The sequence below is a fragment of the Oncorhynchus clarkii genome, chromosome 13 (assembly GCF_045791955.1).
Source record: "Oncorhynchus clarkii lewisi isolate Uvic-CL-2024 chromosome 13, UVic_Ocla_1.0, whole genome shotgun sequence".
NCBI classification, from domain to species: domain Eukaryota; kingdom Metazoa; phylum Chordata; class Actinopteri; order Salmoniformes; family Salmonidae; genus Oncorhynchus; species Oncorhynchus clarkii.
In genome coordinates, this window is record NC_092159.1 from 14388353 (window position 1) to 14412939 (window position 24587).

The following is a 24587-nucleotide window of genomic DNA, read 5'->3' on the forward strand; positions in this document are numbered from 1 at the left end:
GGGAAGAACCAGAGGAGGAAGAGGAGAGCCGGAGGAGGAGGAGGACTGGCCCAGGAGGGTGTCTCCTGACAGGGTCTTGCCAGCAGCCGATGGTCCCTAGGAGGACCAGGCGGAGCTCTGGCTCTGGAGTTCTCTGGTATGGCTGCCGGCGGGGAGGACGTCAGTCATAGCTGAAGAGAGAGATTAGTTACAGATACTGAAGAGGTATTACTTACAGTATGCCTGATGAAGATGATGTTCATTCGCGTGAGAAATGACTTTGTTCTCCATACCACTAGTTATCAGCGTGGACATGAGGTGTGTGTCTTCGTGTGTAGCCGCAGGCTTCTCTCTCACACCCAGTCTGTCTAACTGCCATGATGAACACACCTGAAAGTTCAACTGGAAATGTGGGCTGGGTTGCCTCTTGTCTTATCATCTAACCTGGGTCAGTCATCCTATCATTCAAAGAATAATCCAGAAGAGGTGTTACAAAGAAATGCTTACTGTCAGTGAACACCTTTGAAGCAGTGTGTCGTCTGGTGTGTGTGTATCTATCTTTCAATTGGAATGTGTGTGTATCAGAGATGCAAAGATTCAAGTTACAGGTGAGGTATTGTCTGTGTTCACTGATCTGCCTGTGTAGTGTCAAACTTTCCCCCCCATCTCTCTTTCCTTGTGTGTGTGTGCATGCATCATGTGCACGGGTGACCAATTTCCAGCCACACCCCCACACGCCTGCCAGGCCTGTCCAACGACATACCCCTGCCAGGCCTGTCCAACGACATTCTGTTCAGAACAACGTGTGGAGTAATACTCAAACACACAATGTACACTACAAGCTCATAGCACCAAGAACATATTAATACAAACAGTACGACACATGCAGCATATGTAGGCCTACTTCAGTTAGATACGTCCTGACAACCTGTTGTTAATATCCCGTGTTTCTAACCACAGACGACCATGTCCTGTCAACTCTTAACACTCCTGTTCTCCTAGCAGCGAAACTGGAACAGACCTGATCCTGTGCATTATGATCAGTTTAAACAACCATATCGTTTACTGCCTACACATGGCGGGGTGGCATTGCCTCAGGGGTTGAGGTCAAATGAAGACCTCCGTGAGGTGTAGGAGAAACAGTACTGTAGCAACAGCTTCCCTTTCACAGGCGTCTTTGATTTAGATTAGATCATGTGAAATATGAAGAAATTCAAGGCTTTTAAATACCTTACAGTCTATGATCTGTTCCGTTTTAAGAACCCTCCTGACTGACATACACGGTACACACATCAACCACCTAAATCTACTGAGGTATCCCCCTTACCCAGGTTTGTTTGTTGGAATGGGTTGCTGGGTTTTCTGTCTGTATCCCTGTGTGTCTTCTCCTTCCTTCTCTCAGATGAACCCAGTCGCTCTGAACCGGCTTGTCTCTCCTGTGTAACCCTCCTCACCTCTATCAGTCTGTTATGGCAACACCTATCCTTCCTCATCAACCTCTAAATACGGCCAAACTACATGGATTAAGGAGTGTCGGTATTAGTGAGTCACCGGTCTACCTAGTGCACCCTCCCTTTCTCGGTCACACGCACGCTGAAACACACCAACATTCTCTGGCTCTATTGTTCAGAGGCCACCAGGTATTCCGTGGAGAGGCGGAGTGGTAAACAGTGCATCTCACTGCTAAACGTTCACCACAGCCAATGAGGGGTACATGGGTGGCGATGGCCTGCGATGGAGAGAGTGGGTACCAATCTACAGTACCAGTCAAAAGTTTGGACACCTTCTCATTCAAGAGTTTTTCTTTATTTTTACTATTTTCTACAATGTAGAATAATAGTGGACATCAAAACCACCAAGTAACACATACAGAATCATGTAGTAACCAAAAAGTGTTTAACAGATCAAAACATATAGCCACCCTTTGCCTTGATGACAGCTTTGCACTCTTGGCATTCTCTCAACCGGCTTCATGAGGAATGCTTTTCCAACAGTCTTGAAGGAGTTCCCACATATGCTGAGCATTTGTTGGCTGTTTTTTCTTCACTCTGCATTCCAAACCATCTCAGTTGGTTTGAGGTTGGGTGTTTGTGGAGGTCAGGTCATCTGAGACAGAACTCCATCACTCTCCTTCTTGGTCAAATAGCCCTTACACAGCCTGGAGGTGTGTTCACGGTCATTGTCCTGTTGCTTCTCTGTGGGAACCACACATGACATCATCCGTTCACCTACTCTGCGTCTCACAAAGACAAGGCGGTTGGAACCAAAAATCTCAAATTTGGACTCATCAGACCAAAGGACATGTTTCGACCGGTCTAATGTCCATTGCTCGTGTTTCTTGGCCCAAGCAAGTCTCCTCTTCTTATTTGTGTCCTTTAGCAGTGGTTTCTTTGCATCAATCAACCATGAAGGCCTGATAGACACAGCTCCTCTGAACAGTCCAATATTATGTGTCTGTTACTTGAACTCTGAAGACTTTATTTCGCTGCAGTTTCTGAGGCTGGTACCTAATGAACTCATCATCTGCAGAGGTAACTCTGGGTCTTCCTTTCCTGTGGCGGTCCTCATGAGAGCCAGTTTCATCATAACACTTGAGAACTTTGTTATTAACACTGAAGAAACTTTCAAAGCTGTTGAAATTTTCCAGATTGTCTGACCTGCTTGTCTTCAAAGTAGTGACGGACTGTCGTTTCTCTTTGCTTATTTGAGCTGTTCTTGCCATAATATGGACTTGGGCTATCTTTGTATACCATCCCTACCTTGTCACAACACAACTGATTGCCAAAGGCATTAAAGGAAAAGCAATTCAGAAATGACCTTTTCAGCAAGGCAGGTAAGGGTGCGGCTGGAGGTTCTTTACCAGTCGGCCATCAGATTTGTCACCAATGCTCCTTGGAGGACACATCACTGCACTCTATACTCCTCTGTAAACTGGTCATCTCTATACCCATCGCAAGACCCACTGGTTGATGCTTATTTAATAAAACCCTCTTAGGCCTCACTCCCCCCTATCTGACAGATCTACTGCAGCCCTCATCCTCCACATACCACATCCGTTCTGCCAGTCACATTCTGTTAATCAAGGCAACGGGTGGATACCTTGAAGAATCTCAAATATAAAATATATTTTGACTTAACTTTTTGGGTTACTACATGATTCCATGTGTTATTTCAGTTTAGTCTTCACTATTATTTCACAGTATAGAAAATAGTAAAAGTAAAGAAAAAGCCAGGAATGAGTCCAAACGTTTGACTGGTACTGTATATGTGATGGTACATTATGAGCTAGATTAGTTCTACAGGTGTGGTTGAATATCTGTACAGCAGGACGCAACGTTTTGGAATGTTCAGAGAAATAGGCTACGTAGAACAAACATGCCTCTGACATGTAGAACAAGGAATCACATTGGCTCTATTCATGGCACTTCTAGAGTTACTGTACACTTCTTACAGTTATAGAACCAGACCCACTGCAGTGTTTTACAGTTATAGAACCAGACTCACTGCAGTGTTTACCAGTTATAGAACCAACCCCACTGCAGTGTTTTATAGTTATAGAACCAACCCCATTGCAGTGTTTTAGACATCCTGTCAGTCTAAAAACATGTGGCTGTTGTGAGAAGAGACACTGACAGTCTTACGTGATCAGTCAGAGCTCAACAAGTGGAAATGATTCTCTTAAATAGTCAAAGTATTTCATCTGGAACAATCCATGAACCGTTGATTAAAAGCTCTTGCCAAGTTGGAAAAATATCAAAACGAGTGCATGAACAAAACACGTTTTAATTGAACAAATGGTTTATCTTTCAAATTCAATATGAACCCAGATAACTTCGGAGGTAAAGTAGAGCGGGACGTGCAGATTGGGACGTTCGCTTAAAAGCCCCTCTTAAAACAAACGGCTTACTTATCCCCCATCCCTTCAAAAGCCCCAAACAGATAGGAAGGAACATCTTCAAAGTATGACAACGTCCTGTTTGCCCTGGTTAAGGCTCTTCTCTTCATCAGACAGACTTCACAAACCAGGCATCACATAGGCAATGTTGTCCAGAGTCTCTGCCTAGAAGAAAGATGGGGATAACAGAAGTTGGTGGTGAGGGTCCTAATCATTTGACAGCTACTGAGTGTGTGTGTGTGTGTGTGTGTGTAAGCCTCACCAGTGTGTGTGAGTGTGAAGGGCAGCTGCGTAGCTCGGGGACCAGAGAAGTGAGACAGGCCAAGGGAGCCAGGGCACACAGTAGAGAGTCCAGTAACACAGACAGACTACCTGACACTGCCATCATCTCCTAGAGAGAGACAGAAAGAGACACCGACAGGGAAAGAGACAGAAATAAAGGGAGGGTCAGGGCGAAAGAGAGCGAGATTCATCAAACTATGAGCAACTTCAATCGAACAATTCTTGCATGACATGTCCGTATTCAGTAGCCTTTCAGTGTGAGGACAATGAAGCCAACAGTGTTCAACCAGCCCACCTTAGTTCCCTGAAGCCGGTGGCCAATGTGAGACAGCGATTCCCCCAGCAGCTGTAGGTGGGCCGCTGCGTTCACTGGGTCTACCTCAGGCCCTGTCAACATGGGTGAGTCTGTGGTATCAGGGGTCATGAGACTGCAACTAGCTGTAGAGGCCTCCGCTCTTATCTCGTTCTGCTGGTCGTCCATGACATCCAGAACGAAGGCATGGTAGACTCCTCCCTACTCTGGGAGAGGAGCAGGGGAAAACAAGGGATGAGTAAGAAGCAGAAAAGAAGATCAGTGGAAGGAAACTTACCAAGCACTGCCCTCTGCTGTCCATTTTACACAATAACGCCTAGAAGCTGCTATTTTAGACACAGATCTAGGATCAGTACACCCTCCCTATATCCTTAACATTAATCACTAGTGGGGAAATGCTAGACATAACTTAGATCGGTGTCTAGAGGGCAACTTGGTCTTCCTCTTACTAACCATCTCCAGAAGAGGCCTTATTCCCCAGGTGAATCTCAATTCCTCTCTCCTTGACTCCTTCTTAAACCTCATTAGAGGAGAAAGTCTGAGGCTGCAAGGAATCAAGGACATAAAATGGAGACTTACCCCACCTGTTCACTCACTTCCTCAAATTTCTCCCCTTCTGTCAACCATTCGTCTGGTGATTCACAGGTCTGGTGGTCGTACTGGTGATGGGAGAGAACATACAACTCCGGTCCTGCACTGCCATTGGTCCAACTGTGGGGGTGGGTGTGGTCACCTGTAAAGAGTACAGAAAGGATGAAGCACCTATGAGATTGAGCCAAAATTACAGGGAGATATGTGTCCCAAATGGCACCCTATTCCTTACATAGTGCACTAGATCTGACCATGGTCAAAAGTAGTGCACTATGTAGGGAACAGGGTGCCATTGCTCCAAATTTCATAGTCACGCTCACAATGTATCCGCGTTCCAAACCTGAATGTCTCCTCTTCTTCTTGTGTGACTTCTTGCATTTGCGTTCTTTGACAACAAGTTGTTTCTCATCCGCCACTAGGTCAACATCCTCATCCTCCTCTCTCAGGAAATCTTTGTAGGATCTTTTCTTCTCTCTCTGACTGCGACTGGTCACAAGGCCCACCTCTCCCTCCATCTTCTACACCTGGGAAAGAGAGGCAGTAATATAGACATTAAAATCGATGCACATAACATGATACAATGTATAGGTTCAAATATACTGAATAGGCTACTATTGCAAAGAAGCTGCTGGCACACTGGCAAAAATATGCATTTGGACCTGCTAACAGGTGCATTCTACCACCTCTAAACAAACACTCTGCCTACCTGCTCCGCACAAATGTAAACGCAGTACGGAGGTGGCTATGTTGCTCAACCGCCCGTGGTAATTTCGATTATTAAATAGCTATGTGTTTTTCAACAACGAATTGGTAGCTGATCAAAAGAGCTCCGTTTTGGCTTTCCGATGTGTCGACAAAGAACTGATGGACCATCTCCAAACTTCACCCACCGCTTGTCGCCATCTTTGAAGAGTTCAAAGTTTGCTGCGCTCACAAGCGCAGGATAACGCACCCTGTGGGTGGAGGCGCATGGTTTACGTAAAATGAGACATTGGCCTACACTTTTCAAAGAGTAACAAAATCAGTATTATTTGTGAAAGTATTATTTGCAAAACATTGCAATGTATGTTACAATTTTGCCGTGTGATTAAATTCATATGTTTTTACTCACAGACTGTCAGGCTAGCCTACTCTACTCAATTTATGGGTGGTAAATCGTTGCTCCATAATTTCCTGAATTTGAAGTCTCCTTCGCTGGTGGGATGATTTCAACACCATTGGAATGCGAGTCCCTGCTAGTACAAATTCCGCGGACTCATGTTTAGGAAATGGTCGAATCGTTCTCACCCCATTTGCTCCCCCTTCCCTCACGTCCACATAGTCGCTGAATCACGGTAAGCGGTCAAAACAATATTCTTATCGCTGAATGCTTCCGCATGAAAATCACATCCTAAAACTTTATGACCAATTATTTTATTGCCACAATTTAGCATACGCAATCTATATATTTGGCTGCATTGTTGCAGACTTGCAGGTTGCAACAAAGTTACAGTTATGGATTATTCTCCATTAAATAAATGAATCTTTAAATCAAATATTATGACATCAAAATCGAATAATTATACCCTTATAATGCATACCCATATTAACAATATCATATATGAATCATCAACTGATATTAGACCTAAGAGGGAATTAAATAGTAATAGTTGTTTACTTCTCAGTGATACATCATTGCCAAATTGCCACTGCCATTTCCAGGCATGATTGAGAGCTTTGTTGTGACAGAGAGAGGGAGGTTGAACTTGGCAGTCAGAGATGAAGTCAAACAGCATTGCAGCACACTGTGTGTACAGAAACAGTGGAGAGTATTTAGGTTACACTGTTAACAATTAAACCAACAGGTGTATATTCATCTTTCTTTACCCATGCTAATTGAATGTACTGTACAGAACATCCACAGAGACTAACGTTAGTCTAGTGGAAGGAGGGTGAGGAGTTCAACAAAATAATACTCAACTATAAAGTACAGTACAAGGTGCTATAACCTTAAAGGGTTCTTCAGCTGTCCCCATAGGAGCCAAAGAACCCTTTTGGAACCCTTTGTTCTAAGTGTGTATTTGGACAGTGGACTTCAAGTTCACTGTGTCTGTGACTCTGTCTTATTTGAGCTAGACATTGCACTTGAACATCAGGAGAGTGCAATGTCAGCGAGTCCATTATGAAATGTTGCTATGTATCAGAAAATTAATGACACATAAACCACAATGTGACTTGTACATTGGGTAATTGTTCTTACCTCTTCTGCATTTAGTGTTAGGGAATTTACAGTATTTCACGAGTTTATGGAAAATGTATTCAATCACATGTATTTCATTACCTTTTTTTTAACATGTATGGTAATATATTTTTACCTTTATTTAACTAGGCAAGTCAGTTAAGAACAAATTCTTATTTTCAATGACAGCCTAGGAACAGTGGGTTAACTGCCTGTTCAGGGGCAGAATGACAGATTTGTACCTTATTAGCTCGGGATATGAGCTTGCAACCTTTACGGTTACTAGTCTAACGCTCTAACCACTAGGCTACCCTGCCGCCCCATATATATATATATATATATATATAATGGACAGTAAACCTAACACAAAGAGCCAACTAGCGAACTTCAAGTAGCAAACTTGAATCATCAAACATGAGATTACTACCACTTCTTGACAAAACACACCATAGTCATGTGATTGTGCTGTGTCGTTTACACAGAGTCTGGATTTCAACACTCCTCCCTCTGCTCCCCAGAGTGCTGAAGTTACACTGTCATGTTTAGTTAGTGCTGACTTCTGATCCCTCCTCCTTGCCTACATTCCTGTCACCATTCCATGTTGTTCCTAAAGTTGCTCTGTCATGATTAGTCCTAGTCCCTCCATACTCCCCAGTTGTCCATTGCTATTCCCTCACTCCTCCCTCTTCTTTCCAGGGTGGTAAAAAAGTTAGTCATGTTTACTCTTGGTCCCCCCTCCCTCCAGTTTTCCATTTATATTCCTAAAGTTGCACTGTCATGTTAAGCGCTGGTCCCTCCCTCCAGTTTTCGATTTATGTTCCTAAAGTTGCCCTGTCATGTTAAGCATTGGGCCCTCCTCCCTCCAGTTTTCCATTTCTATTCCTAAAGTTGCCTTGTCATGTTAAGCGCGGGTCCCTCCTCCCCCAGTTTTCCATTACTAGTATTCCTAAAGTTGCCCTGTCATGTTTAGTCCTAGTCCCTCCCTCCACAATGTTCCCATAGCTGTTCCTAGCAGAGCTGTTGTTGAGTCAGGTTTACTGCTTCCTGTTTCTCTCAGCTCAGCTAACCCGTGAAAGAGAAGAAAGAAGGGAGGGAGGGAGGAGGGGAGGACAGTATAAAGAGAGGTAGAGACCGGAGAGGAGGCACACAAAATAAGGATTGTACACTTAGGAAGAAAGAAAGAAAGAAAGAAAGAAAGAAAGAGAGAAGGAGAAGACAGTCTCTCATTGTGGGAATATAACAACAAAGAAAGGACCAACTATTGTATAACTTGTGAACTGGTGAGTGAAAAAACTGATTTACAATTTGACTTTTGTGCCATTTCTGGGTCATAGCTTTCAGTCATAACTTTCTATAGCAACTGACATTGCAATTCCTGTTTGGGTCAAATAGCAACATGCAAGTATCTGATGTGTGATCATTGTAAAGGCTTATTGTCAACATACATATCATGTTTATACGGTGTACTCTGTTATAGATCAGACGGTATGACACCGTGTTATCTCAGTCATATTGATGGTTTTCTCTGTTGTGAATACAGATATGGAGACAGACAAGATGATGCAGACACAAGTGGAGCTCACAGACAGGTAAGGCTGTTGTTACAGCCAGCAGTGTACATGCTACTGATTTCTGTGTTTTGATTGAACTTAGCAGACAGTTAACATACGCTGTCTCTGTGCATGTCTCTACCAAGCATATGAAGATCTCAGACAAACCAAACTGTTTTTTGTGTTAGTAAGTGTCTTAGAAACATGCTGCTTTTGCAAGAGGCAGCGTTTCATGGGGTGTTCTTCTGAGTAGGTGTCTATTTCTCTGATCTACTTGCCGTCACCTGCAGTATCTTATCCCCATTAGCAGTTAGCCTCCATTGATAGACCCATGTTGGTTTTCCACCTTAAAGTGATATGTCACCCAGCTGTCCTATATGTCAGTGGGCATTCCCCCTCTCATCCATATGTCCATCACCACTCAGTGTGTAAGACAGTCTTTATCACAGGTTGAAAACAGAAGTTAACATGACCCCCCCATCTCTCTCTCTCTCTCTCTCTTTCTCTCTCTCTCTCTCTCTCTCTGTCTGTGAACAGTACAGTAATGCTGTAACTTTACAGGTTGAATACAGGGGTTCATGTGTTTTCCTTTCTCTCTCCCACAGTGATCTGTCTGAGCAGATTAAGGCTGTGACCAAGGACAGCCATGTAAGAGCAGAGAACACTGAGCTGATGCTGGCCTACCAGAGAGGAAACGTCAGTCTGACACAGTACAAGGTAATCAATCATTAACATATCATTAACAAAGGCAAAGATTAATCTCTCTGTTTAAACCTCTGCTGCATGTTAGTAAATGGAGATACTAGCAAGTACAACGCAATTGGTCTTGTGATTCCTTATCTACACTGTAATTCCCATCAGTTGATCCGAATGTTCCGTGTGGACATGCAACATTTTCCGAGCTGGAGCGCCATGCATCATCATGCTCCATCATTCTATCATGTGCTGCTATCAACTGTTGTGGGTCAAGGTGCTGTGTTTTATGTATAATGGAAGTATTGAGACTAACACTAGTTTATATCCTTTCCTTGTCTCCTTTCCTCAGCTTCTCCTGTGCTCCCTCTATGAGATCTATCAAGCACTAGAGGAAGCTCTGGACAACAACTCCAACCACCCGAGTGTCGCGCCTATATACTTCCCCCTGGAACTAGCACGGCTGGAGTCAGTGGAGAGAGACCTGGAGCATTTCTATGGGCAGGACTGGAGAGAGAAGATTGTTGTACCGGCTGCCACTAAAATATATGCCCATAGACTCAGACAGGTGTGTATTAAACTGGACTGGTCTGTGGAAGTTGAATCGTACCATAATGCTTTATAACAGTGTTTCCCAAACTCGGTCCAGGGGCCTCCTCTGGGTGCACATTTTAGTTTTTGCCCCAGCACCACACAGCTGATTCAAATAACTACCTCATCATCAACCTTTGATTATTTGAATCATCTGTTTAGTGCTAGGGTAAAAAACTAAACGTGCACCCAAAATGGGCCCCAAGACCGAGTTTAGGAAACCCTGCCTTATTTAACCATGAAGGGGGCAAATGAGGCAAATGAGGGTTTCAAAAATCCAATGTAAATTCAGCCAAACGTTAGAAGTTGAGATAATAAAAAAAAAATGTAAAAAATGGGTTACTTGGAATGGGTTTATAGTGCATTCACACCAGTGACTGTACTGACTCTCTCTCCTTCTCTCCTTCCCTCCACAGATCGGCAAAGACAACCCTGAGTACCTAGTGGCCCACGCGTACACCCGCTACCTCGGCGACCTATCTGGCGGACAAGTCCTTGGCCGCATTACCCAGAAGTCTCTGGGGCTGAAGGGTGGCGAGGGTCTGTCGTTCTTTTCCTTCCCGGGCGTGAGCAGCCCCAACCTGTTCAAACAGCTGTACAGGAGTAGAATGAACAGCATAGAGCTGGAGGAAGAGGAGAGGAAAGGAATGCTGGAGGAGGCTGTCAGAGCCTTCGAGTTGAACATCCAGGTGAGGAGGATGGAGGAGAGGAGTGGAGGATGGAGGAGTGGAGTGGAGGATGGGTTGGGGAGATGGGGGGGGGGGGGTGACGAGGAATAGGGAAACTGGACAGCCATGGTTTAGGGGTGATATAAGGTTAGATATTAGGGTTGGTGTTCAACTATAAGCTAAGTGAGTGCCATTTAGTTTTTTTTATGAGCTTCTTGGCTCTTCGTACATAAGACGACTGACTTTTGACTGATGTTGTCTTGCATCTGTCTGTGATGCAGGTCTTTGACGATCTTCAGAAGATGGTGTCTGTGACAGAGAGGGAAAGTGAGCTCATGCATACGACAACCAGAAATAGATGCACAAGACACACGTCGACACATTCCAAACTGGCTGATGGTAAGTTACGCGCACACACAGACACACACACACACACACACACACACACACACACACACACACACACACACACACACACACACACACACACACACACACGCATAGGCATAGACACACACACACAATGCATAGGCACACGCATGTGCGAACGCACGCATGCACGCACGCACACACACACCACACGCACGGACACACACACGACTGAATATGATGACGGTGATATTTAGTACTTATGCAGTTAGTGTGTTAGATAATACTAATAATTCCTCCTTTCCTCTTTTCTCAGAAGAGAAACTGACAGTTAGATCCTTTCAGATCCAGACCAGTCTGGTCAACGCATCACCCCTCTTCAGAATGGTGCTGGGGATCTGTGTAGCCCTGGCAACGGTTGGCATGGGAATCTATGCTTTTTAAAGTTGTAAAGAAGTGTTTTCAGCAAAGTTGTATCCGTCCATAACAGAAGATTACCCTGGACCTAGATGATGTTGGCACTATTTTTGTACTTTAAAGACCTTAAAGAGGATGAAGGATGTTTAGGATGTTGTTGATCCTAAATAGTTTTAAAAGTTGTTAAAAAAAACGAAATACTGTACAGAAGTAAGTAATAACTTAGTAATATAAATTCTCATAGTTCCTGTGTTGAATGTAGCCACATTAAACTATGAGTTAGGATGTGTATGATATTGATACATGTCCATGTGTCTGACTGGCAGTACTGACTCAATGTCCACCAGTATAAAATCCCTAGTACACTAGAAATAGACTAGTACTCCTGAACATTTTGTGAAATTTCTGAATCATTTATCAATGTCACTGTGAAAATGAGAGCAAAATGAAATCTATCCTTTTTCATTTACAATCTCAAGATTTAGCCATTACTACTGTCATATTTCTACCTGTCAAATCCATTTTTGTAAAGTCAGTTATACTGTTTGAAATTTGTTCAACAAAAATATTTGTATATATTGTATATATTTGTACATTTTTTTAATAAAAAGAGTATACCATGTGGGGTATAAAATGCACAGATAATTTCTTCATCGTCTACATTATTTCAAATCCTTTCCTCTATCAACATCCAACCACAGAGTAACAATATAGATTGAACATATAGTTTTATCTCAATCAGTGTGCATAAAAAAGTTAAATGACTATACTTTAAAATGAAGAGAACAACAATAAAATAGGAACAAAAAATATATAAATATCAGGCTGTTCTGTTCTAGTAGGAGTCTTGTGGGGTTTCTAATCAGAAATGCAAAGGCCCAAATCCCATCATTCTATTTCCCAGATAACAGACAAATTAGATAACAATGTCAGGCTGTTAGAATTATCTTCTAGTATACGAGTCTTGTGGTGATAATAGGCTTTAGAAGCCCCTTCATTACATTTCCTTCTGAAGATGTTGCGAATCCTCCTCATCTTCTTTGGCTTGTCATGCTCCACTTCCTGTCCAGCGCAGTCCTCGAAGACTGAGAAGGCTGGTCATCTTCTTTGGTTTGTCATGCTCCACTTCCTGTCCAGCGCAGTCCTCGAAGACTGCGAAGGCTGGTCATCTTCTATGATGGTCTGGAATGTGGTGCTGGTGGCATCAGAACGAGGTGCTTCTCTAGCCTCAGCCTCCTATACCAGCTGTAGATAGTTCTGTGGTAGGATGGGCTCCAGGTCTAAATGCCAGTCGGAAACAACAGCTTGGGAGGGTTCCAATTCCGGGGGAAAGGGTCACTAACTTCCTCATTCTGCTGTGTTTCTGCTCTAATGTCTCCTTGGTCAGGTGCCGAGCTAGAGGTCAGTGGCTCAGAGTCTGACACAGCAGCGTTGCTTTTACCTTGCTTCTTCAGCTCTATGTCTTCTTTGAACAAGAACTTAGAGCATGGTTCTCCATCATACTCTGGGTAATAAGTCCCTCCTTGTTAGCAGCAAACCGATCAGGTACACTCTTAGCAATCCACAGAGCTACAAGGCAAACCTCAGAGGTTGATGATCTTTGATCCCAGTCCAAGGTGCTCTCGCCGACACCGTTCTGGAGCCTAGTATCTCCTCCAGGTTCTCCATGATGTTCGTGGCCACTGTTGGTCAATTTCTTCAACAAATGATCAGGTCTATATAATTATCAAACATACATTAGTAATGGAAAGGAAACACAGACTCTGTTTAAGCATCAAAAAATACTCCTTTACTAATATCATTTCTAGACAGAAGTTGGTACGGAGAACAATATAACAGTATATGATAGTTTCTCCCCAAGTTCTGCAAAATGTCTAAGACATCCTGTAACTCATATAGCCTCTCCCAGTCCTCCTTGCGTGAGTTTCCCTGGCAGCAACATTTTAATAAATCTAACCTCCCCTGACAGCAGTAACCATCTTATCAGCAATTAAAAGCTCAGAAGTGGGTTGGACCAAAACGTGACCTTTCATCACAAGTACAGGGTCATGACAAGGTGAACCAGTGTAAGCATCTTCTGACAGGGGGCTGGTTTCATCAGGTCTGTGGCAGCCTTGTGTTGTCGGACAACCAGATAACCACGGTGGGATCCAGACAGGAGGAGTCTGAACGTAGACACCTTCTGATAGTGTCTGAAGGTCACAACACTCAAAACAGAGACACACACAGAGAGGTCCTGAAGAGGAGACCCTTACAGTTTATCATAACACAATATATTAACCCTTTAGAAGGTATAAGGCCTTGGTTTAACCCTCTTCACCACCTGTGGATCTGTGGACTGCTGAAGAGGGTTGACCAGCTGCCCCCCGTGGCCTGGCCCATAACAAGGACCATAGGAGAGCTTCTGCATCCTTCAAAAGAGGGGTGACCTTCAGAGAAAGTCAGTTCCGAAAGAGTTTGTAAGTCACTTGAATAATTACCTGGGAGATAATGTCCTGATGGTTTAACTGAGCACCACGACCTGCTTCGAGAAGGTCTTGGAGGCAGCTCGTCACCTTGGTCCCGATTTCAGTGAGGGCTCTTTGAACAATGTCCCTTGTGCTGTCTCTTCCTGCTGCCATGTCCACCAGGCTCTCCACGACCTCCCTGACTTCCTGTGGAATCTCCACCTGGAGCATCTCCTCTGACCTGATGTCAGGTTGGGCATGTTTCTCTGCATTGTCAATGAAGAGCTGCTGCTGCTCCACAATGAACTTCACATGGAAAAGAGAGAAATACATGTTCTCTAAATGCTCCTCTTATGACTATGGATAGAGGTTAAAACAGCAGTCTATAATAAGATATTTATATATTACATTTTCAATAAATTTGCAAAAATGTCAACAATCCTGTTTTGACTTCGTCATTATGGAGTATTGTGTGTAGATGGGTGAATAAAAATTTTTTTTTAAAATGTAGAATTTCGGGCTGTAACACAACAAAATGTGGAATAAGTCAAGGGGTATGAATACTTTCTGAATGCACTGCATGTATTTCTTATGAAACACACAGCATGCCTCTATTACTACAGTAGTACACTGAACATAGTCACAAACAGGGATAAGAGAAGCTGGTCATTCCTTTCCAGTAGACCGGAGAGACGGGCATAGTTCCACATTGAGCTCTCTCCAAACATCCTGCTTGATGTTAACGTGCCTGTGCCGACTCCTCACCTTCAATGTCTGTCTGTGAGTTTGAATTTAGTGGAATATTGAGTTGCATATTAGCAGTAACAAATGTTTATACGAATGAAAGCATTTACAACTCATTTTGAACACCTGACACACTTGACAATGTCATTTTGATCAGGCTGTTATGGATCTTTCACATCTCGCTGGTTATAAAGTGAAATATATTTATTACCAGCTCAACGAGGCAGGGTTTTCTCCCCTCTCTCTTCCTGAAATCTACAAAGGAAACACAGAACGCATATCAGTCACTTTGCGTCATATATTCAGCAAAGAGACTTATCGTATTTTGGCCATGTATTTAGTCATTATAGTCATTATTAGCTAAACAGGAAAGTGTTGGACAGGTTGACTGCCTGTGGACCTTGAGGGTGCTCTCACTTTTTCAGGAAGGCTTTCTGAACATTGAAGATGATCCATCCCCTCATGTGATTGACAGTGATGTCGGTTGACAGTGCAGCCTGCCCCTGAAGGGTCAGGAACTCTCTGATGAGCTTTCTCTGTAAGACAGGCCATCATTAGCTCTGAAACCAGAGCTCTAACTGGCCATTAATTTGAACTCATACAAACTTATAAGGGATATGACGGGCCATGTTTGACCTGTTATTTATCACTTCCTATGTAGTCAAACAAAATGGAGAGAGATGTGTATGCCACAACGCCAGATATAGGTTATGAAGTGATTTGTCTTCATGAACTAATATTGAGGTGTTTCACACAGTGACGTCACTTGATGGCGCTCAATGTCAAGCGACATTTTCGTCATCATACAATTGAATTTGCCATGTGTCCTGCGGGCTGCTGTAAACCCATAGAGAGCCTATTGAATTACTAGAGGGGCATTGTCAAATGTTAAGCGGAGCAGCACAGGAGAACCCAAGAGCAGACTCAGACCAGGAAACAGGGATGAATGAACCAAGATGTTTATTGCAACACAGGGAGAGATGAAGTGCAGATCCAGGGAAGCTTGGATGAGTTGTAGGAAACCCGATGTGGAGGCTGAGGTTGGAGTGCGCTGTGTTGGGACAGGGTAAACAGGTCCGGAGGGGAATCCAAGGGAGTGATGGTGAGTTGAATTCAGAACAGGGTAGCAGGGTGGTGAAATGTGGAACAGGAGACAGGAACCAGTCAGAGCGGCAAAATGAATGGAGATTACGATCTGGCAGCGTGGAAGTGGCAGGATTGAGTATTTGTAGAGGTCTTGATTATGGAACGGGTTGCAGCTGGTCGGGAACTGCTCCGACTCCAGCACACCTGTCTCCAACCACACAATCACAGAGAGAGAGAGAGAGAAGAAGAGGGAGAGAACTGGGGGAATGGCTGCAGGTCAAGGAGACACCAAATGTCCACTAGGGGGTGTAGCAGGAGCACATGTGACAATAAGCCCTCAAATTTCCATAATTGGGCAAACACGGCAGCCATCTTGGTCAGGGATGAATCCTATACCAGTCTAATTACAATGAATGGCAGGATAGGCATAGGTAATATACAGCTCTGGAAAATATTAAGAAACCACTGCAAATGATCACTTTCTCTGGTTTTACTATTTACAGTAAATGTACACAACACATTAGTTTGGATTACATGGATTTACATGTACTTGTTTTCATTTCAGACAGACGATTAATTATGAACACAAAATATAAGACATTCACGTATTTAATGATTCTAATATATGTGTATCTAGAATTATGAGCCTTTAGGAATAAAGATGCCTGCTGTTAAGCAGAGAAAACATGTAATGAAATAGGCAGTATCAACCTATTAGGTAAATGAAATAATGAAATAGGCAGTATCAACCTATTAGGTAAATGAAATAATGAAATAGTCAGTATCAACCTATTAGGCAACTGAAATAATGAAATAGGCAGTATCAACCTATTAGGTAAATGAAATAATGAAATAGTCAGTATCAACCTATTAGGCAACTGAAAAAATAAAATAGGCAGTATCAACCTATTAGGTAACTGAAATAATGAAATAGTCAGTATCAACCTATTAGGCAACTGAAATAATGAAATAGGCAGTATCAACCTATTAGGTAAATGAAATAATGAAATAGTCAGTATCAACCTATTAGGCAACTGAAAAAATAAAATAGCCAGTATCAACCTATTAGGTAAATGAAATAATGAAATAGTCAGTATCAACCTATTAGGCAACTGAAAAAATAAAATAGGCAGTATCAACCTATTAGGTAACTGAAATAATGAAATAGTCAGTATCAACCTACTAGGCAACTGAAATAATAAAATAGGCAGTATCAACCTATTAGGCAACTGAAATATTAAAATAGGCAGTATCAACCTACTAGGCAACTGAAATAATAAAATAGACAGTATCAACCTATCAGGCAACTGAAATAATAAAATAGGCAGTATCAACCTATTACTGGCCAGTCTGGCCTGCATATAAACCCAGCAAAAAAAGAAACCTCCCTTTTTCAGGACCCTGTTTTTCAAAGATAATTCGTAAAAATCCAAATAACTTCACAGATCTTCATTGTAAAGGGTTTAAACACGGTTTCCCATGCTTGTTCAATAAACCATAAACAATAAATGAACATGCACCTGTGGAACGGTCGTTAAGACACTAACAGCTTACAGACAGTAGGCAATTAAGGTCACAGTTATGAAAACTTAGGACACTAAAAGAAAGATGCCCAGGGTCCCTGCTCATCTGGGTGAACGTGCCTTAGGCATGCTGCAAGGAGGCATGAGAACTGCAGATGTGGCCAGGGCAATAAATTGCTATATCTGTACTGTGAGACGCTTAAGACAGCGCTACAGGGAGACAGGACGGACAGCTGATCGTCCTCGCGGTGGCAGACCACATGTATCAACACCTGCACAGGATCGGTACATCCAAACATCACACCTGCGGGACAGGTACATGATGGCAACAACATCTGCCCGAGTTACACCAGGAACGCACAATCCCTCCATCAGTGCTCAGACTGTCCGCAATAGGCTGAGAGTGGCTGGACTGAGGGCTTGTAGTCCTGTTGTAAGGCAGGTCTTCACCAGACATCACCGGCAACAACGTCGCCTATCGGCACAAACCCACCTTCACTGGACCAGACAGGACTGGCAAAAAGTGTTCTTCACTGACGAGTTGCGGTTTTGTCTCACATGGGGTGATGGTCGGTTTCACGTTTATTGTCAAAGGAATGAGCGTTACACTGAGGCCTGTACTCTGGAGCGGGATCGATTTGGAGATAGAGGGTCCGTCATGGTCTGGGGCGGTGTGTCACAGCATCATCGGACTTAGCTTGTTGTCATTGCAGGCAATCTCAACGCTGTGCGTTACAGGGAAGACATCCTCCTCCTTCATGTGGTACCCTTCCTGCAGGCTCATCCTGACATGACCCTGTAGCATGACAATGCCACCAGCCATACTGCTCGTTCTGTGCGTGATTTCCTGCAAGACAGGAATTTCAGTGTTCTGCCATGGCCAGCGAAGAGCCCTGATCTCAATCCCATTGAGCACGTCTGGGACCTGTTGGATCGGAGGGTGGGGTCTAGGGCCATTCCCCACAGAAATGTCCATGAACTTGCAGGTGCCTTGGTGGAAGAGTGGGGTAACATCTCACAGCAAGAACTGCCAAATCTGGTGCAGTCCATGAGGAGGAGATGCACTGCAGTTCTTAATGCAGCTGGTGGCCACACCAGATACTGACTGTTACTTTTGACCCCCCTTTGTTCAGGGACACATTATTCCATTTCTGTTAGTCACATGTCTGTGGAACTTGTTCAGTTTATGTCTCAGTTGTTGAATCTTATGTTCATACAAATATTTACACATTTGCTGAAAATAAACTCAGTTGACAGTTAGAGGATGTTTATTTTTTTGCTGAGTGTATTAGGAGATAGGACTCTTAAGATGACATAAAGAAACCCTCCTTATTTGCTCCCTGAACATGGCCAGGGCCCTTGTCTAGCAGGGGACAGAATACCTCTGTTTCATCATTGAGGTGGTCCTTGTCTAGCAGGGGACAGAAGACCTCTGTGTCATCATTGAGGTCATCCCTCTTCCATTCTTAGCAGGCAAAAAAACATCTAAATAGGGTCTTCTTTCTTGATGACCTCACTGTAGCGGACGATAGATAGGTGGACTATGATGGTGAAAGCATCCTGTGGGTGGGATACACTGGAATCACAAGACACCTAAATCTAGCTAACCTGTTATGCCAAAGATGGTGCACTTGCAAATCATTATTACAAATTGCTAAAACAATGTAACAACTATGATGAAACAGATACAAAATTAGAATATGGTAATAAGAAGCCATATATGAAGAAGGTTAGATTTGGCATCCACTTTTTATTGTAGTTTTTCCTAAAAGCTGAGCCCTCATTGCACACACACATTACAAAACCCAGAAACAGCAGCCAGGAACAGTCTGACTAATCATATTCTTCTTTCAGTAGACACACTCTCCATCTCCGGCTTCAAGGAGCACTAAAACAATGACACGAGTATCAGAAATGATTGTACTTCACAGGAGTTGGCTCACTTTCACCTAAAAGGGCATAGGTCTAGGACTGAACTGAATAGCAGCCATACTGTCCCCACTTTCACCTGAAGAGAGTTGGTGACGAGGGTACATTTCAAATACGCTCCTGGTTTTGACTTCATCACAGTAATGTCCACGATCAGATAGTTACATTCAGAATGGGTTCAACTCACAATCCGTTCTATTCTCCTCAGTTTGAGTCTGTACCCTCTCTCACTTGTCCTTACTTTGTTAGTATCAAACCACAGTCAATCAATAAGAGTTTCCTATTCATTTTAGTCCAATAATCAATCGACAAAACAGTTTAAAAAGCCTCTGGAATTCAATCATGTAGAATAGATCATCACTACAATACAAAAAAAAACAGATCTATATTCACAAACACATTTTCTGACAACATTGGAAAAAACACTCTAGATACAACCTTTACACAAAGTATCCAAAACAGTGTAAATTATATTTTGACACGTATTCATTCTCTTTCTCTCTTGTCAAACACTTCTACAATAAAGTTATTCAAAGAGACAATAGAGTGAGTAGTAGGAGAAATAGAAGAAGGAAGAGGGAAAAGGAGAACAAAATATATTTCCTCTGTCCTGATTCAAGGCCTGTCGTCACAAAGACTAGGAGTCCATATAACTATGATCCAAAAGGCAAAACGGTCTCCTGCTCTAAGACTCTTTGTGAATACAGTCCCAGACCTACACGGTACCAGAGGAGATCCCAAGGTGCATAGAATTCGGGGATAGATAATGGCACAGCATTTTGGGCCACGTCCAAAATGGCACCCTAATCCCTACATAGTGCACTGCTCTTGACCAGTTCCTGCATCGTGCTTTGCTCAAAAGTAGTGCATTATATAGGGATTAGTTTGCCATTTTGGACGCAAAAGTCACTCACTAACAGTAAACATAAGAATGAACAACAACAAGCCATGATCTCATAAGAGTAAGACAGCACACAGTCAAGGCAAAGCTTTGTAAGGAAAAAGATCCAAGGTGAAAATGCAGTTTAAGGTACTAAGAGCTAGCCCAGTAAGGCTGGCCACCTTGGCAAGACAGCACAAATAGATCTGGACTAACAGCTACAACAACCCACCCTGTAAAACAACATACATACAAATCCAACATCTCCAATAAAGGTATGAGGCCAGTAGTAAGTCATGAGGTAACCTACTAGACCGGCATGGGATGGAGACCTCATAGCTTATTCTCATATCTCATTACTTTGTGAACTTTTTTCTCTCTCTATGATTGCCATTTAATGAGAAAAATGTTTGCATCCTAGTCAAGAGCCCTGTGCTTTTTTGAGAGACATTCAAGGCCATACCCGTCTTAAAGCTAATTGGCCGAGACAGCAGTGTTAAGGTCGGGGGTCACCTTCTTTTGACCAATCAGAACGGTGCAATTCTAGCACTTCCTCACATCATATTGCACATTTTAGTCTGGAGGGGGATGATTGAAAAGGGAATTCAAATAAACCAACCACATAAACAAAGATATAGATCTGTTTGTGCCATCAGTTGCACTAACAGATCCAAGACCAGCCTACATAAACTAAACTAATGGGCCAATCTCTAGTCTACCACCCTCAGATCATCCAAAGGTGAAATCAGTTGTCAATAATATCGCTCATCATGACTTCTAAAGATCTCCATCTATATCCTTCACTTCACTTAAGATGTATTTGAAAACAAGTCTGAAAAGGCGAAAGAGACAGACGTTCCTAATTCCAAAAGCCCCAATACAGAGTAGAACACCCCACTTTCAACACACTCAGTGTGGTACGCCCTACATATGGAGCTTCCAAGTGGCGCAGTGGTCTAAGACACTGCATCTCAGTGCTAGAGGCGTCACTACAGACCACCTGGTTCAAATCCAGACTGTATCACAATTGGCTGTCCCCATAGGGCGGCACACAATTGGCCCAGCGCCGTCCGAGTTTGGCCGGTGTAGGCTGTCATTGTAAATAAGAATTTGTTCTTAACCGACTTCACTAGTTAAATAAAGGTTACATTTAAAAAATATATATATTTTGATACAACCCATCACTCCTCCCAGGGATGTGTGACTAGGACAGAACATCCAGGTTAAAGAGGTGATGTGTAAGGGCGTTTGGCACCTCTGTTAGAGGGGAAGTTTCTAGGATTGTGTGCACCCTATTCCCTATTTAATGCACTACTTTGGATCAGGGCCTATAAGGCTCTGGTGAAAAGTAGTACATTAAATAGGGAATAGTTTTGCAACTGAAAAAAAATTGAACAAGCACTTCTTATTGGACAAGTCCAGGTCAAGTTACTCCCTGTTTTAATCAGTTTTCTTCTGTTTGGCCTAATGAACAGGACCCAGCCAGAGACTGCTCAGATGAGTGAACTGGTCTCCTTTGAGACCAGTTCAGTTGGTCTCATAGGAGGAGAGCAGGGCGGCATCCACAGGCTCCATACAGGAAGGACAGGTGAAGGACCTCATCAGCCAGGTGTCGATGCAGTCCTCGTGGTAGATGTGCAGGCAGGGAAGGAACCGGATGGGGTCGCCGTACTCAAAGTCATTCATGCAGATCGCACACCTGGAGAGAGTGAGGCGCACGACATGACAGATAGCATTTAGTCTAAATTTGGTTTCAAATAATAAGAGGCCTACAGCTAACTTACATACACTTGGTAATGGATGAGGTGAGGACCCACTAATATCCTTCTGGGCCATTGCTCAAGATAATGTGGCTAGAAATAGGACATTGCTAGTAAATTTGTGTCTAAATTGGTTGAGCTACAAGAAAATTATATGGTTGGTCACAGGGCAGAAAAATACATACTCTTTGACTTTCTTGTCAGAGGGCTCAGAGCCGGGGTCGAAGATGCCTCTGGGGAGGTGGTGGATGAGGCCAATCCGCTGGGCGATACGGACCTGCTCCTCCTCTGTCAGCTGGCTGGCCAGGCACGTCTGACTGGGGGTGGGGTGGTACACTGGCGCCTGGACACGCTCCTGTATGGAATGTGGGGAGAGGGGTACAGGGTAACCCATGATACAGTCATCGGGGGGTCTCTGGACCCCCCCAAAACTACATGTGGATCCTCTACTATCTCAGTCAGATTTTATACCATTGACTTGATGGGGAAATGGACAGAAAGCCTTTATAGGTGTTAGTAAGCTAAATCATGCTAGAATTTTTCACATGACAGTTATAGCTTACTAGTGAACCCTAAACTTCTGACAGAATACGAAATGAGCAACAAGATACAAAACACAGCCAATGCAACATACCACTAGGCTAACTTAACAACGTGGACAGTTAGTTGACATTGTTATCAATGAATCCCCGGTATAGATGTGATCCATCTCCCCCTGAATTTACCTGGTAAGGCGGTGGGGGCTCCCCTGGAACACTGGCTTCCTGGGACTCGTTGAGGAGAGACAAGTCGTCGGCGCCTTGCGAAGACAAACAGTTCCCCATTGAACTGGACCAGCACACACAATCCCCACTACGAACAGGACAGCTAGCGAACAGGACAGCAAAGATAAGCAACAAAAACAAATATTTTTACGTGTCTTGCTAATAAGTAGTATTTTTAGCTAGCCTGCTGGGTAGCTAGCGAGTAGGAATGAACAACAGCCCTCCAACGTCGATGCAGAAAAACAATTCTAATCGCTGTGTAACTTAGAAATAAAAGTCAATATCGCTCGAAACAACGACATGTAAATGCTGTCTCTAATTATACCAATACCTAAGTCAGCGAACTGTAAAAGACACCGATTTCAATATGTGCTATTTGGTTATTCGATCTGACTATATTTTTAGATTAAACCTCTTGATGAATCCATCTTTGTTCTGGCATTGTTTACAAACTGTATACACAGAAGTGACGTAGCTAGTTAATAGGAAGTTGGGAGATCCGGAAGTTGCCTTTCGAAAAAATGGCGGGTAGGTGGACGAGAAAATATGCCTAATAAGCAGTAGTGTAAAGTAATTAAGTAAAAATACTTTAAAGTACTACTTAAGTCGTTTTTTGGGGCCATCTGTACTTTACTATGTATATTTTTGACAAATTTTACTCCGCTACATTCCTAAAGAAAATAATGTCATTTTTACTCCATACATTCCTAAAGAAAATAATGTCATTTTTACTCCACTACATTCCTAAAGAAAATAATGTCATTTTTACTCCATACATTTTCCCCGACACCCAAAAGTACTCGTTACATTTCGAATGCTTAGCAGGACAGGACAATGGTCCAATTCAAGTACTTACCAAGAGAACATCCATGGTCATCCCTACTGCTAATGGAGGAGGTGAGGGCCCTCGGAGTGTGGTGTCAGGAAAATAACCTCACACTCAACATCAACAAAACTAAGGAGGTGATTGTGGACTTCAGGAAACAGCAGAGGGAACACCCCCCTATCCACATCGATGGAACAGTAGTGGAGAGGGTAGTAAGTTTTAAGTTCCTCGGCGTACACATCACAGACAAACTGAATTGGTCCACCCACACAGACAGCATCGTGAAGAAGGAGGAGGCTGATGGAGGCTTGTCACCAAAAGCGCTCACAAACTTCTACAGATGCACAATCGAGAGCATCCTGTCGGGCTGTATCACCGCCTGGTACGGCAACTGCTCCGCCCACAACCGTAAGGCTCTCCAGTGGGTAGTGAGGTCTGCACAACGCATCACCGGGGGCAAACTACCTGCCCTCCAGGACACCTACACCACCCGATGTCACAGGATGGCCATAAAGATCATCAAGGACAACAACCACCCGAGCCACTGCCTGTTCACCCCGCTATCATCCAGAAGGCAAGGTCAGTACAGGTGCATCAAAGCTGGGACCGAGAGACTGAAAAACAGCTTCTATCTCAAGGCCATCAGACTGTTAAACTGCCACCACTAATATTGAGTGGCTGCTGCCAACACATTGACTCAACTCCAGCCACTTTAATAATGGGAATTGATGGTAAATGATGTAAAATATATCACTAGCCACTTTAAACAATGCTACCTAATATAATGTTTACATACCCTACATCATTCATCTCATATGTATACGTATATACTGTACTCTATATCATCTACTGCATCTTTATGTAATACATGTATCACTAGCCACTTTAACTATGCCACTTTGTTTACATACTCATCTCATATGTATATACTGTACTCAATACCATCTACTGTATCTTGCCTATGCCGCTCTGTACCATCACTCATTAATATATCTTTATGTACATATTCTTTATCCCCTTACACTTGTGTCTATAAGGTAGTAGTTTTGGAATTGTTAGCTA

The 24587-nt window shown here is 43.2% G+C and overlaps 3 protein-coding genes across 3 annotated transcripts; 1 reads left to right on the forward strand and 2 right to left on the reverse strand.

The window, feature by feature from the left end:
- Nucleotides 1–3769: 3769 nt before the first annotated feature.
- On the reverse strand, nt 3770–4632 carry LOC139424448 (HMG box-containing protein 4-like). Its single transcript, XM_071176269.1, has 3 exons — nt 4452–4632; nt 4137–4265; nt 3770–4039 (listed from the first exon to the last, which is right to left on the reverse strand). Exons 1-3 carry the CDS (start codon nt 4578–4580, stop codon nt 3995–3997), a joined length of 303 nt encoding a protein of 100 aa, XP_071032370.1. The 5' UTR covers nt 4581–4632; the 3' UTR covers nt 3770–3994.
- A 3650-nt stretch (nt 4633–8282) lies between these two features.
- Nucleotides 8283–12208, forward strand: LOC139424447 (heme oxygenase-like). Its single transcript, XM_071176268.1, has 7 exons — nt 8283–8558; nt 8819–8867; nt 9434–9545; nt 9874–10089; nt 10529–10801; nt 11062–11179; nt 11466–12208. The coding sequence occupies exons 2-7, from the start codon at nt 8821–8823 to the stop codon at nt 11591–11593; spliced, it is 894 nt and encodes a 297-aa protein (XP_071032369.1). The 5' UTR covers nt 8283–8558; nt 8819–8820; the 3' UTR covers nt 11594–12208.
- Nucleotides 12209–21276: 9068 nt separating this feature from the next.
- Nucleotides 21277–23137, reverse strand: LOC139424449 (RING finger protein 11-like). The gene is made up of 4 exons (XM_071176270.1): nt 22891–23137; nt 22661–22839; nt 22121–22290; nt 21277–21874 (listed from the first exon to the last, which is right to left on the reverse strand). Exons 2-4 carry the CDS (start codon nt 22757–22759, stop codon nt 21703–21705), a joined length of 441 nt encoding a protein of 146 aa, XP_071032371.1. The 5' UTR covers nt 22760–22839; nt 22891–23137; the 3' UTR covers nt 21277–21702.
- Nucleotides 23138–24587: the final 1450 nt, after the last annotated feature.

Coding starts and splice junctions, on each gene's coding strand:
- LOC139424448 (XM_071176269.1), bottom strand. CDS start 4,580: ATGACCCCTGATACCACAGACTCACCCATGTTGACAGGGCCTGAGGTA. Junction 4,266..4,451: donor ACCGGCTTCAGGGAACTAAG/GTGGGCTGGTTG, acceptor GTCTCTCTCTAG/GAGATGATGGCAGTGTCAGG. Junction 4,040..4,136: donor CTTCACACTCACACACACTG/GTGAGGCTTACA, acceptor TCTTTCTTCTAG/GCAGAGACTCTGGACAACAT.
- LOC139424449 (XM_071176270.1), bottom strand. CDS start 22,759: ATGGGGAACTGTTTGTCTTCGCAAGGCGCCGACGACTTGTCTCTCCTC. Junction 22,291..22,660: donor AGCCCCCACCGCCTTACCAG/GTAAATTCAGGG, acceptor CATTCCATACAG/GAGCGTGTCCAGGCGCCAGT. Junction 21,875..22,120: donor TCTGACAAGAAAGTCAAAGA/GTATGTATTTTT, acceptor CACTCTCTCCAG/GTGTGCGATCTGCATGAATG.
- LOC139424447 (XM_071176268.1), top strand. CDS start 8,821: ATGGAGACAGACAAGATGATGCAGACACAAGTGGAGCTCACAGACAG. Junction 9,546..9,873: donor TCAGTCTGACACAGTACAAG/GTAATCAATCAT, acceptor TCCTTTCCTCAG/CTTCTCCTGTGCTCCCTCTA. Junction 10,090..10,528: donor ATGCCCATAGACTCAGACAG/GTGTGTATTAAA, acceptor TTCCCTCCACAG/ATCGGCAAAGACAACCCTGA.